This window comes from Silene latifolia, chromosome 11 (genome assembly GCF_048544455.1).
Source record: "Silene latifolia isolate original U9 population chromosome 11, ASM4854445v1, whole genome shotgun sequence".
Classification (NCBI taxonomy): domain Eukaryota; kingdom Viridiplantae; phylum Streptophyta; class Magnoliopsida; order Caryophyllales; family Caryophyllaceae; genus Silene; species Silene latifolia.
The window spans coordinates 24750406-24770978 of NC_133536.1; the positions used below are offsets into that span (position 1 = coordinate 24750406).

Consider the following 20573-nt stretch of genomic DNA (forward strand, 5'->3'; position numbering starts at 1 on the left):
TGGTCTAGGATTTAAGAACGTGGGTATTTGTAACGTCCACAAATTCTCATTGATGGCAGCCATATTTGGTCTTCAGCTGAAGACGGGCCAAATGTCGCCATTTTAACTACAAAATGTTACCATTTTAATGACAAACTATTATAGCTTTAAAAATTATTTACCTTAAAATGGTTACATTTTCATCTTAAATGGGTGACATTTTGCCCGTCTTCAGCTGAAGACCAAATATGTCTGCCATCAGCAAGACTTGCTGTTGTAACGTCGTACGTTGTATACACGTGATTATTAATTGATTATCACATAGAAAAAGACGTCTCCCTTCACTAGGTGACGGTCTATTTTTTTTATTTTTTTTTATAACGTGGAGGTTGGATCCTCCCGGCACGCGTCAATACCATGCTAACCAACACGTACCATGTAAGCTCAATTCACGGGGTTACCTCTCACGGGAAGACATGTGGCCAAGTCTCTTCCTCTAGACGGTCTATTTTAAAAAAACACAAAATTTTCAAAGCGTCTTGCTTGTGACGGGCTAATTCCGTCACAAGCTAAAGACCTCTCACAAAAAGGGAGAGGGGATAAGGTGGGGCATCCCCCATGTGCTTCCCCACTCACCTCTCATGGGTATTTTGTGAGAGGAAATGGTATCCGTCACAAGTTTGTGACGGATATCGCCGTCTTCAATGAGATTTTGTGCAAAATTTTTTGTTTACTTCCGTTGTAAGTAGAAATAATTTACAACGAAAGTATAACTCCATCTAAATCCACACTTTCTAAGTAGGAATAATTTACAACGAAGGTATAACTCCATCTAAATCCACACTTTTTTTGGGAGTGACGGTGCTTTCCACCCCTTCGTAACAACTTACAGCTGTTGTAAACAAGATTTAAAAATTTATTTAGTGCTAATAAATAAGTTGTCTTCTAATAATGAAATCGTTTCAGGTGGTTGTCCTACCTAAGAATTCTTGGATTATTATATGAGGAAAGCGAGATTGTAATATCCAGTGTTATTCACACACGGTAATATTCATGGTACTCAAAGTCTCAACTTTAAAAGTTTAAATTAGAAATTAATCCATTTTTAAATCTAAATTTTTAAAATTACCCTCTAATAAATAAATAAAAATATTCCTAAAAATATTCTTTTAAGATAAACTTTTATTAAATCTTAAAATTAATCTTATATAAATGGTAGTAATATAAGTAATAAAAAAGGTACGTATAATATAAATTTGGATACTAATATAAATTGTTACTCGTACAATCTAATTTATGATAAAAATAGGTACGACTATTATGAAAACATGTAATAAATGACAGAATTAAAGAGTCATTTTGAGTCATAACGAGTAATAAAAAAAAGCCACGAAATCAATATAAAAGCACTACTACAGATACAGGCTATAACAACGGTTAAAAACCGTTGTTATATAAAAAAGCGGACGTTGTTAAAGCGTCCGTTGTAAGAGGTTTTAAAAACGGTTGGTTTTCTTAAGTAACCCGTTGTTAAAACTATTAACAACGGTTTTAAGTATAAAAACCCGTTGTGGAAAATGTGACTCAATTTTGGGGGGAAAGTTATAACAACGGGTTGTAATATACAAAACCGTTGTTATAACTAAAGACAACGGGCTGTTTATAAATAACCGTTGTTGTTTGTTCTTAAAAAAAAAAAAATTAAATATTACTAGATGCATGCATAATTACGGCCCGTTATAATTCCAATGCATGCATTATTACTGACATCCCTGTGCATATGAACGGACAATATGGAATGAGAAGGGTTAATAATAAGATTTGAAGCAGCAGAGAGATATATGATGATGATTATGGCACAACTTTCTAACATATATATTAATTAAAAAATAACTCAAACCACACATTGCTTAGTATAAATACATGTGATGGGGCATATTCTGCACCGCTGACCAAGTCAACATATTGGGCAAAGTCAAGGGTATCCACAGCAAAGTCAACGACTTAGACAGTCTAGCCGGTGAAGCCCATCGGCCTGTCACCTGGGTCTCGGCCAGACAACTAGCCAGCCGGGACACAAATCCGCGTACTCATATCCAAGACCCTCGGCGAGCCTGCCACAGGTCCATCGGCCGAGGGTATAACAGTCTTTTCACCTGATAGCCACTTGGCCACTACGTGACAAAAGGCGAAAGCCTATAAATACTCCTCAATCTTCATTGAGGAAAGGATCCATAAATTGACCTAATAACCACTATTCATCTGGTAATATCTTGCTTATCTCTCTACAATACACTCTTAGCCAAGTTACAACAACTTCTCTCTAAGTTCACTGACTTGAGCGTCGGAGTGAGTACGCTCGGCCAAAGCCGAGCCCTCAGTTTGTTCATCGTTTCAGGAGACCGCAAGGAGGATTCAAGCAAGGACATCATTCTACTAGCTACGAGTGGTAACAAACACCTGCTCTGGAATTAAACCCGGAACAATTGGCGCCGTCTGTGGGGAAAGACACTAGAAGCTAGTCACATTCATTCCCAAACAACAAAAACAAAAACACAAAAAAAAACCCACCCAAAAAGCTAGGATGTCGAAACAACAAGAGATAGTCGCAACCGACGAAACCACATTCTACCAAGATGATACATTTCACCATTCTGGAGTAGTGCAACCCTCCACCGGCGGAGTAGTCCAACCGGAATTCGGAATGCCGATAACATCGGACACGCCGCCGCCCGCCAACCAGGTCACCATCATGGGACAGGTGGTTGACGTAGCAAAACTGAAGACACTCCTGGACCTAATTGGGAGTGCACCAGCTCAGAACGTGACTCCAAGAAACCTGAACGGAGCACTGGGAGAAGCAGACCCTACCAAGACGCCGGAGGAGCCCAAAGTGGTCGTGGTAAACGTAAGTCCTTCTCGTACTCGGGAGAGGACATCGCCGCCGCAACACCGACGAGGCACACCCCCGGGAACCAGTGGCCCGACTCGGAGAGCGGAGAAGAAGCCCGAACCGGAGAAGAAGTCCTTCCCGCTACGAGGAGAGAAGCCGGACTAGGAACGCAAGGAGTCGGTCGCCGCGTGTCATCCGACACGTGGTCAAACAGCCCCTCAGTGATTATGTCCTAGACACCGCCGTGCCAACCAAGTCAAGTTGCCGGCGTTCACATATAAAGGAGACAATGACCCGACCGACCACGACCACGCCGAGGCTTTCGAGTCTTACATGTCGGTATGGGAGCAGCCTGATGAGGTCTGGTGCCGAGTCTTCCCAACGACTCTGCATGGGATGGCTCAAAACTGGTACAAGGGGCTTCCCGACGGTTCGGTATACTGTTTCGCCGACCTAAAGGACGCCTTCTTAGCCCAGTACTCTTGCAACAAAAGGACGGTCGTGGAGACGTCGGACCTCCTGACTATCAAGCAGGAGGAGGGCGAGTCTCTACGAAGCTATATGAAGAGGTTCGACGACAAGGTCCAGCAGATTCGAGAAATCAACCCCGAACTTGCGGCTTTCGCACTGATGAAGGGCCTCCCAAAGGGAAACTTAAAAGACGAGCTCATCAAGCACGGGGTTTGGGCACAGACGCCGCCAGAAGATGACCGATCAGGCCATCAAGGTAGAAGATTACCACAAGACCTGGGTAGGCCCCAGCGACGCCGAGCCCTCAGAGAGGAAAAGCCGCCGGGATGATAGCCCGGATGAGAGACGCCGCGGCGACAATATGTCTACGGATCCGAAGCAGTCCTACCAATTGAAGCGACGGTGCCGACATTCAGAACGGCTACCTTTAATCCAGTCGAAAATGAGGAAGGCCTTAAAGCCTCCCTGGATCTAGTCGAAGAAAGCCGAGATACGGCACGCCTCAACTTGGCAGTATACCAAAACCGGATGAGAAGAGCCTACAACCGAAGAGTCCACAAGAGGGACTTAAAAGTAGGAGATCTAGTCCTAAGAAAGTCGGCCGCCACCAACAAAGGAAATATTCACGGTAAACTAACGGCCAACTGGGAGGGTCCCTATGAGGTGATTGAAGAAATGAGACCGGGTACATACCGGCTGACGGACATGGAGGGTGTGCCTTTGATGAGCCATTGGAACACCGACAACTTAAGAAAGTACTTTGTATAGCGGCGGAGGTGTCCAAACCCAATGTGGACACCCCAACGCGTGATCTTAAATGAAGAAACAACCAAGTTTTCCATCCAAGTGCCTGTCCTCCATAATCGCCACCCAGAAAGAAGAATTGCTACCGAGCCATAACCCCGTTACCTTGGCAATTGGCCGAGAGCGACGGGGACACAATGACCGGTACGCTAGAAGAATTGCTACCGAGCTATAACCCCGTTACCTTGGCAATTGGCCGAGAGCGACGGGGACACAATGACCGTGCGCTAGAAGAATTGCTACCGAGCCATAACCCCGTTACCTTGGCAATTGGCCGAGAGCGACGGGGACACAATGACCGTGCGCTAGAAGAATTGCTACCGAGCCATAACCCCGTTACCTTGGCAATTGGCCGAGAGCGACGGGGACACAATGACCGGTACGCTAGAAGAATTGCTACCGAGCCATAACCCCGTTACCTTGGCAATTGGCCGAGAGCGACGGGGACACAATGACCGATGCGCTAGAAGAATTGCTATCGAGCCATAACCCCGTTACCTTGGCAATTGGCCGAGAGCGACGGGGACACAATGACCGTGCGCTAGAAGAATTGCTACCGAGCCATAACCCCGTTACCTTGGCAATTGGCCGAGAGCGACGGGGACACAATGACCGGGACGCTAGAAGAATTGCTACCGAGCCATAACCCCGTTACCTTGGCAATTGGCCGAGAGCGACGGGGACACAATGACCGTTACGCTAGAAGAATTGCTATCAAGCCGTAACCCCGTTACCTCCGCAACTTGCCGAGAGCGACGGGGACGCACCGTCGATACACCAAAGACGTTACGCAGTTGAGATATACATTCGAACTGCCTCGGCCATACCAAAGGTAAAAACGAAGGCACTCAATTAATAACGCAAAAAGGACAAACAAAGATGTTTGATCAATGCCTCGGCCAAGCCAAAGGCCAAAAGGATAAACTTTGTTAAAAGAGTTGTAAGAAGAATACAGACGACGGCCGTCCCCATAGGGGTAAGCCTAAACACAACCTACCAAGAAAGTTTTTACAAACAAGGAAAAAGAAAAGCAAAAGATTACAAGCATATCATTTGAAGCGCCAAAAGATGGCGGGGAGGAAAGGCTCAATAGTTGGCCCCCGAACAGCTAAGGCTATCCGAGATGCCGGGTGAGTCTGGTGACGACCGCCCGTCTCCCTATGCCTGTTGCTCCCCTCCATCAGAGGCAGCAGCATCCACGGTGCCCGGCTCAAGAGAAGGCTCGACATTTTCAGGCACCTTTAGCCTCTCGGCCTCCTTTTCGGCCTCCTTTGCATCATAGGCCGTCTTGGCCAACGCTATCTGAGCTGCCTTCGCCGCCTCCGCCTTCTCAGCGGCCGGCGCTCCGCGAGCTTCACCATCTCATCCGGAGGAGCTGGTCATATTTATCCCACGGGAAAACGCCGTCGGGATCGAGCCTTCTGATTGCCTCCTTGGCCGCCTCCTCGGCCTGGTCCCGGAATTGAACGCACATTTTTGGGAGGAGATCATCTTGAAGCATGTCAATATCCTTCTCTTTTTGAGCAAGGATAGCCTGTGTGTCCCTGAGCACCTCCGCCTGCTTCTGGAACCGATCCTCCCACTCGTCCCTCTTGGCAACCACGGCGTCGTAGGCACCCTTATATCTCTCCGTTCCTCCATCATCTTGGCCGTGGCGCCATCACCTCCTCAACCTTGGCCCTCTCGGCCTTCAGCGGCTTCTCGGCCTCCTCCGCACGCTTCTCGGCAACACGAAGATCCACTTAGCCTTCCGGCTTCCCTCTCGCGCGGAGAGAGATCAAGCTTGAGCTTTGCAATCGTGGCCCAGTTGGGCCGCGGCCTTTTCCTGCTCCATGATGAGGGAGGCGGCTAGACGGCTCCATTTCCCCAACCTCTTATATATTCTCTCACCCTCCGCCACGAGCTCGGTAGGAGTAGCCTTCAGGGTGAGGAGTCAACGGTGACATTCTTGTCACCCGCCTTCTCAATCGTCTTTTCAGTCGCTTCCCCTTGCTTGCCGTTCGGTGAGAACGCTGAGAACGCCATTGCCGATGATGTATCTACAAAAAATTTACACAAGGCATCCATGTCACCGTGCATTGGCACATCAGAAAGTCTGTCATCAGGAACGCCCAACGAACCGGCTAAATCCGAACCACAAGTTAGATCCGTACCAGTTTGGACCCTCTTTTTGGAGGGGCTGGTAGAGGCAGGCTTCTCCCCGGCATCGGTGGAAGCAGACGGTGGGTCTTTCCTCTTCTTCGGAGAAGGGGCCTTAGCAACGGTCACCTCCTCCTCGCAAATGTTGATCACCTCCACATGATCCTTTTGGACCACCGGGGCGAAGAGGAGTTGGCGTTGAAACCGCCGCCGACTTGGACGCCGCCTTCTTCGACCTTTTCGCACGCCTACAAGAACTGTGCATGGGCCGTCTCCCGATCCAACCCCCTAGTCTGCTTTTCCATGATTTCGTTGGGGGATAGCCTGCGATCTTTCGAATCGGCCCGTAGGACGCAGATCGACAACCTTCCCGTCCTTGTCGAGCCCTAGCCTCTTCAAGTCCTTCTCAGACAGATCCCGCCCAAACCGATCTGCAAGAAATCAAACAAGAGTTACATAAAGGAAGTAAAACAACGCTCCGAAAAAGAAACATAACAAGCAAGGTGGGCCTCACACCGACCCCACTCACCCCAGGCGAGGGTCGGTATGAGGCCGACGCGGCATAGCACTCATCCTGGATAATAATCCGAGTCGGGGCAGCCATCCCTCCTTAGCATCAAACAGTTTGCATCGCCCGCTTCTCATCCGCATAAGGGGGGACAAACGAAGCGTCCATCTTAACCTTGCTACCCCGGGTGATGTGTTTCTCATACTCATCCCGGTCTCACACCGTAAGTGAACGGGGCTCGGAAAGACCGAGGCAATGGGAAGTCATCCGGCACTGGACGTACACCCATCGCCCTTGCCGTCTTTGCAAGAAGTGAGTTTGTTCACGGAGACGTGGCTCCGGCTCCGCTCACTTTGTCGCTGTACCATCCCACTTTGCCGGATTTTGACGGCCGAAGACTATGGAGGCGGCGAAACAAGTTAACTGATGGGACCTCCCCCTAAAAAGACAGATCCATACAAAGCCGACTATCGTCCTCATGGCCAACGGATGCAGTTGGGCCACGGCGACGTTCATAGCTTTGATAATGGCCATGACGTGCTCATTCAAAGGAAACCGGAGCCCATACTCCGGATGCCTAATATACACGCCAATATGACCCGGGGAGGACAGCGAGACGCCCTGACCCTCCCCAGGGATAACAATCTTATACCCCTCACCGAAGGAGAAATGATCTCCGAAAAGAGTCTCTCCGGAATCGCTTGCGAATTTATTTGTAAATACACGGTCGAGGCCGGTCGTGCGAGCCTCACCATGATCCGGGATAATCGTCCTTCCACCATCAACGGGAGCCCCCTCATCATCGACATCATCCTCATCCTCCAACTCCTCCGGAAAGGGGCGGACCAACGGCGGGAGAGGGAGACCTAGGGCCCCCAAACCTTAACGGGACGACTTCTAATATCTCCTCCTCGTCAAAGCGCGACGGGGAACCCCGGCGCAGAAAGTACTAGCCCCGGCATCAACAGAGGACATGTTCGCAAATTACTAACGAAATAAAAGAAAATTTGTTTGATTACCTTGAAGAAATACACTCGCCGGATCGAAGACCGAAGATTGGAAGAATAGAAAGCCCTTGAAAGTTTAAAGAGAGGAAGATTTTGGGAGAATTTTTGAAAATTTGAGGAAATGAAAGTAATGGCCAAAATCAGGGTAACTACCCTATTTATAGGAAAAGCCCATGAAGAAGGACCAATCGGGGCACGACCCATGAAGCGTCAACCAATCGGCAAGCGGACACGTGTCGGACATGCAACCGCGGAATGTCAATCGACGCAACGATTGAATGTCAATCAATGCTACGATTACCAAGCGTATTCAACACGCCCATTCACATCTCTTCGCCTGTTCATCTCCCTCAACAAATTCCTAGGCACTGCTCTCCCGCCGGCCACATGATCGACCAAGCCATGAAGCACGGCCGGGGCAATCAAAAATAACCGGCACTCTCGGCCCTGGTCTCGGCCAGCGTCACATTATTTCCCACATCGGATACCCTTTACGCATCCATGTGGAGGGGGGATATATGGTACGGCCTAACAAGAACCACGCCGATGCTTCAGAAGAAGCCGATACCAAAAATTTTGCAAAAATACTTACGCAGAATATACGTTCACATACATCGGAGCCCATACCACGGCATAGACTACGCTGGGGGCAAATTGATGGGGCATATTCTGCACCGCTGACCAAGTCAACATATTGGGCAAAGTCAAGGGTATCCACAGCAAAGTCAACGACTTAGACAGTCTAGCCGGTGAAGCCCATCGGCTGTCACACTGGTCTCGGCCGGACAACTAGCCAGTAGGGACACAAATCCGCGTACTCATATCCAAGACCCTCGGCGAGCCTGCCACAGGTCCATCGGCCGAGGGTATAACAGTCTTTTCACCTGATAGCCACTTGGCCACTACGTGACAAAAGGCGAAAGCCTATAAATACTCCTCAATCTTCATTGAGGAAAGGATCCATAAATTGACCTAATAACCACTATTCATCTGGTAATATCTTGCTTATCTCTCTACAATACACTCTTAGCCAAGTTACAACAACTTCTCTCTAAGTTCACTGACTTGAGCGTCGGAGTGAGTACGCTCGGCCAAAGCCGAGCCCTCAGTTTGTTCATCGTTTCAGGAGACCGCAAGGAGGATTCAAGCAAGGACATCATTCTACTAGCTACGAGTGGTAACAAACACCTGCTCTGGAATTAAACCCGGAACAACATGCATTATCTCAACTAACATTCCATTGTCTCACTATACATCTCCAAACTCTAACTGCTAAAACAAACTCCAAATAAACCCTACTTAATCTTTCAAACAAACTCCAAACTCCAACAAAATGAATGATATCATCCTTAAGACTCTTACTATGATGTAACTTTATTAATGTATTGAGCTGCGACTTAGTTATATTCAGTTTCGGTTGAATTTTATGGAGCCGTCCTTCAATTTTGTTAAGCTACAAGTTATATTTATTGAGTTTAGTACTCTGCTCTAGTTTTTTTGAACTATGATTTATATTTATATTGAGCTCAGAACTTGTAAACTGTGTGTTTAACTAAATTGAATCGTGAGTAAAACTTATTGAGTGGTGCTTTAAATTACGAAAATGTCACTGATTGCACATACTATCGGTTTTAACTTTTATGTCTCTATTTACAATTTACTAGGGTGACTCATAAACTTCCACCAAAAAAAGTCGATTGGACCTTATTTGATGGAGCAATTTAAGTTCCTGACCTTTTGATTTCTTCTATGATAATGAATTGATAAATGTCTAGAGTAGAGAACGTTTCGAAACACATTACATCTTCAGAACTCAGATCGGTATACTGGCTGGACTCTGGAGGTAGCAAAAACTCGGTGACTTCTCAGGGATGAGAGTCTACTAGACAATTTGTAACAAGGATGAAAATGAAACATTAATAACATTCAATTTCGCGTATAACCCCGAGAATACGGTGGAAACACAATGTAAATACAGCAAAGTCGAAACACAATCACATATTCATCATGTCATGTAAAAGCCGAAAATTCAGGCAGAGGATTCATAACCAGGATAAACCATCACCAGTAAAGTAAATTGTCAAACTGTCAAAGGGTATAATAATCAATATATGCAGCCTCGTCAAAACCGTCATCATCAGAACCAGAGAAACACGAGCAGTAATCAGGGTAATCAGAATAGCTGCCATCTTGATAAAATTCAACAACACAATTGATAAATAGATGATGAATAATGGTTTTATATTCTTATTCCAAAGTGTTGATGTTTACACATATTTATAGAATACAAATATGACTTCAAAACTGAACAGTTGTATCTCTTCAATATGAAGGGTTGCAATGCTTCAATCCCGCCTTTTCACTTTTACGGTCTGATTATGGCTTCCGTTCATGATTTGGCTCCAATACCCCCCCTCAAGTTGGAGCATGTAGATCACAAATGCCCAACTTGTGGAGAAGGAACTCAAACTGTGTTTTGCCAAGAGCTTTGGTAAAAATGTCGGCTAATTGTGTCTTGGTGGGTATGTAAGAAAGTTTCAGTAGACCAGCAGTGACGGCATCACGAACGAAATGGCAGTCAGCTTCAATATGTTTCGTCCGTTCGTGAAATACCGGATTTTGAGCGATGTGTAGGGCCGATTGATTATCACAATGAAGCAGGATGCCATGAGGATGTTGAATGCCCAAATCACCAAGAAGTTGTTTTAACCATTTTAGTTCGCATGTAACTGCTGCCATGGAGCGGTACTCTGCTTCTGTTGATGAACGAGAGACCGTGGGTTGCTTACGGGTGCGCCAAGACACCGGTGAGTTGCCAAGAAAAATTATCCAGCCGGTCAGAGAACGCCTTGTACGAGGGCAACTTGCCCAATCAGAGTCACACCAACCTTCCAATTGCAAAGGGCCATCGGAACGAAGAAGAATTCCTTGTCCCGGATTGCGCTTCAAATATTTTACAACCCGCAATGCTGCCTCCCAATGTTCAGTTCGGGGTTCATGAAGAAATTGAGATAAGATATGTACACTATAAGCAAGATCCGGTCTTGTGACGGATAAGTAAAGCAAACGTCCAATTAGGCGTCTGTATGATTCAACACTTTGGAGAAGTTCGCCTTTAGCAAGTCCTAAGTTGTGATTTTGTTCCATAGGGAAGTTGCTTGGTTTAGCACCTGATAGTCCTGTTTCCTCAATAATTTCTAGGGCATATTTTCTTTGACACAAATATATGCCCTCCTTACTTCTTGCAATTTCGAGACCCAAAAAATATTTTAAACGTCCCAAATCCTTCATCTTAAAGCAATCTCCCAAATAAGCTTTAAAAGTTTGAAGTGCCACCGTATTATTTCCTGCAATGATCAAGTCATCCACATAAACTAATACATTAAGGTGAATCTCGCCTTTCCTTAATACGAATAAGCTGTAATCTGAGTATGATTGTTTGAAACCATAATGCTTTAATGCCGCTGCAAGTTTTGCGAACCAACATCGCGGGGCTTGTTTCAACCCATATAACGATTTCTTCAACCGACATACCAAATTCGGGTTACTATTATTGAAGCCAGGAGGTACTTTCATGTATACGTCTTCATCTAAGTCGCCATGGAGGAAAGCGTTGTGTACATCCATTTGATGTACTTCCCAATTCTTTATAGCAGCAACGGCAAGGAAAGTGCGGACGGTGACCATTTTTGCAACCGGTGCGAATGTTTCGTCATAGTCAATGCCTTCCACTTGGTGATGACCAAAAATGACGAGCCTTGCTTTGAGTCGCTCAATACTGCCATCAGAGTTATACTTAATTTTGAAAACCCACTTACTACCAAGTGCTTTCTTGCCCGGTGGGAGTGATGTGAGTTCCCAAGTTTCATTGTCTTCGAGAGCCCGTATTTCTTTAGCCATTGCTGCACACCATTCTGGAATTTTAATTGCCTCTTTAAAGTTTCTGGGCTCATGAGTTGAAGTTATTGCTGCAACAAAATTCTTATGTCCAGTAGTAAAACGGTCAGATGAAACGAAGTTATTAAGAGGATACGGAGTACCTGAGACATGATGTGGAATGAGTGACCGTGAGGAGGACTTTACTGTGCTAATAGTATGCGTGGAGTGTGACGGAATGGCGTAGTGCTCAAAACCCTGAAGCCTGGTTGAAGGTATCTTAGTGCGGAATCCTTTACCCATTTGGTCAGAGCCACTAGTATTATTATTTTCTTCCCTCCTGATTTCATTGTCTTCAGAATTTTGTACAGGGGAAATAATTTCTGAATTGTCCTCCTGCAGGGACTCTTGTAAACAGCCCCCTTCAATCTGTTGTGGAAGTGAGCTTTTTGAAATACTAGTTTCTGGCCAATTTATTTGAGGGTGGTCAAAATCATTATCAATATATGGTATGTCGTTAAATAAAGGCTGTGAAGGAGGGGTGTTGTTTGACATTGGTGCATATGGGAATTCATCTTCATAAAATATGACATCACGAGAAACGAAGTATTGACGGGTTTCCAAATCAAATAATCTCCATCCTTTTTGCCCGTAAGGATATCCCACTAATATACATTTCCGACTTCTACTAGCAAATTTATTTCCATCATGCTTTTGATTATGTGCATAACACAAACATCCAATAGTACGGATAGTATCAAAACACGGAGTTTTACCGAGGAGCTTTTCATAGGGGGTAAGGTAATTTAACAACCGAGAAGGAGTTCTGTTGATTAAAAAACAAGCCGACAATACGCAATCCCCCCAAAATTGTATCGGTAGATGGCCTTGAAACCGAAGAGCCCTTGCAACATTTAGTATATGGCGGTGTTTACGCTCAACCCGACCATTTTGTTGAGGGGTTTTAACACAAGATGTCTCAAAAACAATCCCATTTTTCAAAAAATATTCACGCAAGCAGGAAAACTCGGTTCCATTATCACTTCGAACTTTCTTTATTTTGGCGTTGTATTGCCGCTCAATAAAAGCAACAAAATTTAGGAATTTTTCCTCCACCTCGGTCTTATTTCGTAATAGATAAACCCAAACGGCACGAGAAAAATCATCAACTATAGATAAAAAATAGGAAGATCCACACGAAGATAAATGCCTATAGGGACCCCATAAATCGCAATGTATATGTTCAAAAGCAGAACTAGCATTGTTAACACTTGAAGGAAATTTATTTCGAGTTTGCTTAGCACGGGAGCATACATCACATGCTTTCTTATTTTTATAATTAGTAAAACGTACACCAGGGACATATTTCAGTACTTTTTCTGACGGATGACCCAAACGCTTGTGCCAGAGGTCGACCTTAGTAGATGTTTCACTTACAGCCATAACATTGATTTTTGGAACCCCACGGAAAAAGTAAAGTCCATCCTTTCGTTCACCCGCTCCAATCAATGTCCTCGTCTTCCGGTCCTGAAGTACACACAAAGTATTAGTGAAGTGTACTGTACAATCAAAATCATCAATTAATTGGCTGACCGAAATCAAATTGCAATTTAATTGTGGGACATATAAGACTTTATCTAATTGTAATCCTCCATTGAGGAGGACACTGCCTTCATGCGTAGCGATGGCATTATTGCCATCCGGTAAACCCACGGTGTTATGCGGAATACTTGTCACATTTGTCATGAATTGTACGTTGCCCGTGACATGATTTGATGCGCCAGTGTCGACAAGCCAAGAAGCATTAGTTTTCTTACCATGAAGACGATCTTTGGGTTTCGGTATATTCATAAGATCAAGAATTTGTTGCCATTGGGATGGCGTGATACCAGCCAAACCTGAACCATTTAGATTGGTCGACGGAACTGAGTCCTCTGTTTTAAGAGTGCTGGTTGATGCACCACCCCTTATCTTGTTAGCACGGACTGTGGTGGGGATGCTGCCCTTTCCACGGTCCTCTACACGTCCTGACTTGGTGTTTCCACGACCCTGATTGCGTCCACGTGGCCTGTCATTCCACCATTCAGGATAGCCATGAATTTGGAAACATGTAGTCTCATCATGGCCATTTTGATGACAATGAGCGCATGTTTTCCCTGCTTTATCAATGTTTTTATTCTTCTGCCTTCCATTTAGATTAACTTTGAAGGCCATGAGAGTGTCTTGATTATTAATGAAGTCACTACGACGAAGAGTTTCATCCTGAATGACCCTCTGATATGCGTTTTCTATTTTGGGAAGAGGCTCTTGTGCAAGAAGTTGAGATCGAACAGAGGAGAATGTACTGTTCAAACCAAGAAGAAAATGATGAACAAGTTCTTCATCCCGTAGTCGAGTAACCTGGGTTGCAATATTGCAAGTACAATTCCCACATGTACAGGATGGAGTTTTAATATATGTAGTTAATTCATCCCATATTCGAGACAGACGTCCAAAATATGTTGCTACATTTTCATCATTACTTTGCTTGCAATCACCGAGAGCCGCTTTTAATTGACAAATCCGAGTTCCATTAATGACACAAAACCGTTGTTGGAGATGAGTCCATAAGGCTTGTGCGTCATCGTAATATGAGAGAGTTGATCGAAGAGATGGTTCAATGGTATTGAGTAACCACGCAACTAACATGGAATGAACAGCAACCCAATCTTCGATTTTTTCTGGAGTAGTGGGTTTCGGTATAGTCCCTTCGATGAACCCAAATTTTCGTTTTGCCTGTAGCGAAGTGCGAATCGCCCTTGCCCATTCATCATAATTAGGACCACGTAATTGAATTGGAGTAATGGTGGTGCCCGGATTATCATTTGAACCGAGAAAGTATGTCAAATCGACTTTTGTCTCGGTTTTGTTTTCTGCATCTTTGGCCATGGTTTGAAAATGGCGTTGAGATGTTGGTTACTGGAAAAAAAACTGTTTTTTTTTTTTTTAGATGATTTTCAGAATCTTTGGCTCGATACCATGATAAAATTCAACAACACAATTGATAAATAGATGATGAATAATGGTTTTATATTCTTATTCCAAAGTGTTGATGTTTACACATATTTATAGAATACAAATATGACTTCAAAACTGAACAGTTGTATCTCTTCAATATGAAGGGTTGCAATGCTTCAATCCCGCCTTTTCACTTTTACGGTCTGATTATGGCTTCCGTTCATGATTTGGCTCCAATACATCTTCATAGTCATCTTCATCAGAACAGGTACCACGGTTATATTTGGCAGCGGAATCATAAAGGCATATAAGGCGCTTATTGGCTTCAATTCTTTTACCCAAATCCCCTGATAAATTGATGTAGGAACAGGCACGCATATCTAGGAATTCAAGATGAGGACATCCATCTAGGATTGCTTTCAAGCCTACATTGTCCATGCCGTTCCCAATTAGTTGAAGATGGCGTAGTTTAGGCATGCTTTTAGAAATGGCTAGAGCTTCCCCATTGTATACATAATCTGCTTTTTTAGATCCGTCACCATTTAAGCTGAATGATATCAGTGAGGGACAAGCATGGCCGATTGCTTCAACTGTCTCATCTGAGAAAGAATTGATTTTAACCTGGATTTCCTCGAGCATTGGCAGTTTATAAACTGCTTCAATCAGTTTTTCATCAGACACATATACCTCGTGCCCAAGGCGCAGATGTTTGAGATTCCTGCATCTGTTACAACCATATATTAAAACAGAATGCACAATCCTTCCTCCCATCCAAAGACCAAAGGTAACATGTAACATGGACCCACTTTTTCCTCGAAAAGTGGGTCCACGTTATTTTTTTGGTTTGGATGGAAAGAGTGGATCTATGTTACTTGTTGGTCTGGATGGGAGGGACGTGGAGTAACTAATGATGTCAGATTGCCGGTAAAAAAATCAAGTTTAAAAGGGGTCAAATATAACGCAGCCAAATAGTAACTAAATAATAAGTTCGAGTACAAATTCGAACATAAAAACAAACGAAAATGGAGGCGGTAAACCAAAATCAAATAAAAAAAAAGATTAGATTAAATGTATACCTGTCAATGATATACATAAAGATATCGTCGTCACAGAGATACTCCATATAGATATCAGCCAAACCACCGGCACTACAATCGACCGCGTACCGAGTCATAAAATGGAGATTATAAGGCACATTATTAGTACTTTGACCGTGAGGAAGGCTCATATCAATAGTTTTAAATACGGAGGGTTGTTTACATATTTTGCGAAACAACATACAAACTTTCTGGACGTTCTCAATTATTTCAATTGTCGTCAATTTTGAAAAAATTACGATCCATATGTCTTCTAGTAATTGTAACCAATTTGGGAATTGGGTTTTGTTGGTTTGATGAGTAATTAAATCGGTTTTGTGTTTCTTGCTGTTTGGTTGATTGATTGATGATGAATTGGGGTTTGAAATTGACGACATTGTCGGATGAGGGTTGTCGAGGTTTAGGCGGTTACTCGGTTAGTCAGGGATATTGAGGTTTTAAGTACAAGAGAAGAAGTGTCAGTTTTGGACTTTTGGTCTAGGATTTAAGAACGTGGGTATTTGTAACGTCGTACGTTGTATACACGTGATTATTAATTGATTATCACATAGAAAAAGACGTCTCCCTTCACTAGGTGACGGTCTATTTTTTTTATTTTTTTTTATAACGTGGAGGTTGGATCCTCCCGGCACGCGTCAATACCATGCTAACCAACACGTACCATGTAAGCTCAATTCACGGGGTTACCTCTCACGGGAAGACATGTGGCCAAGTCTCTTCCTCTAGACGGTCTATTTTAAAAAAACACAAAATTTTCAAAGCGTCTTGCTTGTGACGGGCTAATTCCGTCACAAGCTAAAGACCTCTCACAAAAAGGGAGAGGGGATAAGGTGGGGCATCCCCCATGTGCTTCCCCACTCACCTCTCATGGGTATTTTGTGAGAGGAAATGGTATCCGTCACAAGTTTGTGACGGATATCGCCGTCTTCAATGAGATTTTGTGCAAAATTTTTTGTTTACTTCCGTTGTAAGTAGAAATAATTTACAACGAAAGTATAACTCCATCTAAATCCACACTTTCTAAGTAGGAATAATTTACAACGAAGGTATAACTCCATCTAAATCCACACTTTTTTTGGGAGTGACGGTGCTTTCCACCCCTTCGTAACAACTTACAGCGGTTGTAAACAAGATTTAAAAATTTATTTAGTGCTAATAAATAAGTTGTCTTCTAATAATGAAATCGTTTCAGTGGTTGTCCTACCTAAGAATTACTGGATTATTATATGAGGAAAGCGAGATTGTAATATCCAGTGTTATTCACACACGGTAATATTCATGGTACTCAAAGTCTCAACTTTAAAAGTTTAAATTAGAAATTAATCCATTTTTAAATCTAAATTTTTAAAATTACCCTCTAATAAATAAATAAAAATATTCCTAAAAATATTCTTTTAAGATAAACTTTTATTAAATCTTAAAATTAATCTTATATAAATGGTAGTAATATAAGTAATAAAAAAGGTACGTATAATATAAATTTGGATACTAATATAAATTGTTACTCGTACAATCTAATTTATGATAAAAATAGGTACGACTATTATGAAAACATGTAATAAATGACAGAATTAAAGAGTCATTTTGAGTCATAACGAGTAATAAAAAAAAGCCACGAAATCAATATAAAAGCACTACTACAGATACAGGCTATAACAACGGTTAAAAACCGTTGTTATATAAAAAAGCGGACGTTGTTAAAGCGTCCGTTGTAAGAGGTTTTAAAAACGGTTGGTTTTCTTAAGTAACCCGTTGTTAAAACTATTAACAACGGTTTTAAGTATAAAAACCCGTTGTGGAAAATGTGACTCAATTTTGGGGGGAAAGTTATAACAACGGGTTGTAATATACAAAACCGTTGTTATAACTAAAGACAACGGGTTGTTTATAAATAACCGTTGTTGTTTGTTCTTAAAAAAAAAAATTAAATATTACTAGATGCATGCATAATTACGGCCCGTTATAATTCCAATGCATGCATTATTACTGACATCCCTGTGCATATGAACGGACAATATGGAATGAGAAGGGTTAATAATAAGATTTGAAGCGGCAGAGAGATATATGATGATGATTATGGCACAACTTTCTAACATATATATTAATTAAAAAATAACTCAAACCACACATTGCTTAGTATAAATACATGTGATGGGGCATATTCTGCACCGCTGACCAAGTCAACATATTGGGCAAAGTCAAGGGTATCCACAAAGAAAGTCAACGACTTAGACAGTCTAGCCGTGAAGCCCATCGGCTGTCACCTGGGTCTCGGCCGGACAAACTAGCCAGGGACACAAATCCGCGTACTCATATCCAAGACCCTCGGCGAGCCCGCCACAGTCCATCGGCCGAGGGTATAACGATCTTTTCACCGATAGCCACTTGGCCACTACGTGACAAAAGGCGAAAGCCTATAAATACTCCTCAATCTTCATTGAGGAAAGGATCCATAAATTGACCTAATAACCACTATTCATCTGGTAATATCTTGCTTATCTCTCTACAATACACTCTTAGCCAAGTTACAACAACTTCTCTCTAAGTTCACTGACTTGAGCGTCGGAGTGAGTACGCTCGGCCAAAGCCGAGCCCTCAGTTTGTTCATCGTTTCAGGAGACCGCAAGGAGGATTCAAGCAAGGACATCATTCTACTAGCTACGAGTGGTAACAAACACCTGCTCTGGAATTAAACCCGGAACAACATGCATTATCTCAACTAACATTCCATTGTCTCACTATACATCTCCAAACTCTAACTGCTAAAACAAACTCCAAATAAACCCTACTTAATCTTTCAAACAAACTCCAAACTCCAACAAAATGAATGATATCATCCTTAAGACTCTTACTATGATCGAGAACAACAACAGTTTCATCCGATGGTTGCTCCACATTGAGGAAAGTTTCAGGAGCTACCTTGCGGATGCTCGATCCATACTGAAGGACGCCAAAGAAGATGGCTTGACGGAAAGCGGCGACGATTGCGGCTATATGACGATATAGCAAAGAATCACGAACGGAACCTCCAAATAGCCAAGGAGGAGAGAACGGATATCATAGAGGAGAATAAGACCCTCTATGAAAATATAAGAATTGCATTTTTATTAATGCAATTTTTTCTTTAATTTATGTATTTATTATATATATATATATATATATATATATATATATATATTAATTAATTAATTAATTAATTAATTAATTAATTAATTATGTTTATCATGCATTCTTCTCTATCATCTTGCTTCTTCTTTGTTTTAGTTTATTTAATTTGTTTTACTAGCTAATTAAGCGAATAATACTTAAAGAAATAACATAATGTTCGATAAAAACACATACACATGCAAATGAAATAATTAGAAAAAGAAAATAATGACGATGAAAGACGATGAAACCAACAGTGACGGCGAGATTTACCTGATAATTAGAGAAAGTAAGAGACGATGAAATCAACAAAGGATTTGGCGAGAAGATAAAGCGGCGATGAGAAAGAGAGAAAGAGACGATGAGAAAGTGTGTGTTTTGTGTTTGTGTTTGTGTTTGTCTGCTGTGTTTGTGTTTGGGTATTAAGGTTTGTGTTTTGTGGCTGTAGCAGATTTGTGTTTGTGTGGTTTATAGTATGGAAGGTATTGACAACGGTTATTAAACAACAACCGTTGTTAAATAAGTTTTAACAACGGTTGTAAAACAACAACCGTTGTCAAATAAGTTTTAACAACGGGTTTCAAAAGTAACCTTTGTGATTACTTTTCACTAACTTTGCGTCAATTTTGCGCCAAATTATTAACAACGATTGTGCATGTGTTACCCGTTGTTAAAACTTATAACAACGGTTTTTATAACCATACCCGTTGTAATTCATTTTAGTAAAATTCGCGTCATACATTCTACAACGTCTATTGTGATTTTCGTGAATAATCGTTGTTAAAGGGGCGTTGTAGTTGTCTGGATTTGTAGTAGTGAAGGGTACGAAAAAAAGTAGTCTCTCAATAACTTTTTTAGAAATTGGTTCTAGTAAACTTTTGTGATAATATTATGGTCTCGTTTGGTTGCCCCCATAAAAATCGGTGAATTGGAAAATTTCATGATTCGGTAAAATGACAGATGTTTGGTTATCCTAAACGCAAAAACTTGGGAGAGACGATCTTTCAATAAGTTACTGAGAAACCAGTCTTCCGTACCATTTTATTTCTATTTCGTGACCTTTTTGTTATTAATCGTGACATAGTAATTTCGTATCTATTTATATAATCAATGTACTCATTTAATCTTTAATCATGATTTATACTTAAATCATGGGATTTCCTTTTTTCCCATGAATTTCCAACTCCTATATAACGGAGGAGTTTAATTACCTAGCCCCCTAGGAAAATAGAAACTTCTATGTCAATTCAACCCCCACATATCAATCAAACGAGTTTTGGACAATTCACATAAATTGACCAATTCATCTATTTTATAAAATCATAGAAAATTAATTCTCGTATAGCAAGCAAACGAAATCTAAGTATATACTCTAAAAAATTCAATTACCCCATTCTGAAAAAAGTTAAGTTGAGATAATTCGCGCTCAAACCGAGTAAGGTGATGAGGAGAGTAAATGACAATTACGTGACCGGATATTATAAGCCACAGATGGCCGGCTCTAACAAGTTCCGTAAGCATATAAACTACCGCAAGTCCAAAGTCCCACACCTCTATAACTCTTTCACAAGCATCCAACTTACAAAATTCATCTACTACTAGCTTATAACCAACCACAACACCACCAACACCAACACAAGTAAAATCATGGCTTA

The 20573-nt window shown here is 42.4% G+C and overlaps 1 protein-coding gene across 1 annotated transcript; it reads right to left on the reverse strand.

Annotated features, from left to right (window-relative positions):
* Window positions 1–14732: 14732 nt before the first annotated feature.
* On the reverse strand, window positions 14733–16228 carry LOC141613564 (putative F-box/LRR-repeat protein 9). The gene is made up of 2 exons (XM_074432301.1): window positions 15751–16228; window positions 14733–15398 (listed from the first exon to the last, which is right to left on the reverse strand). The coding sequence occupies exons 1-2, from the start codon at window positions 16146–16148 to the stop codon at window positions 14882–14884; spliced, it is 915 nt and encodes a 304-aa protein (XP_074288402.1). The 5' UTR covers window positions 16149–16228; the 3' UTR covers window positions 14733–14881.
* Between the last annotated feature and the right edge of the window lie 4345 nt (window positions 16229–20573).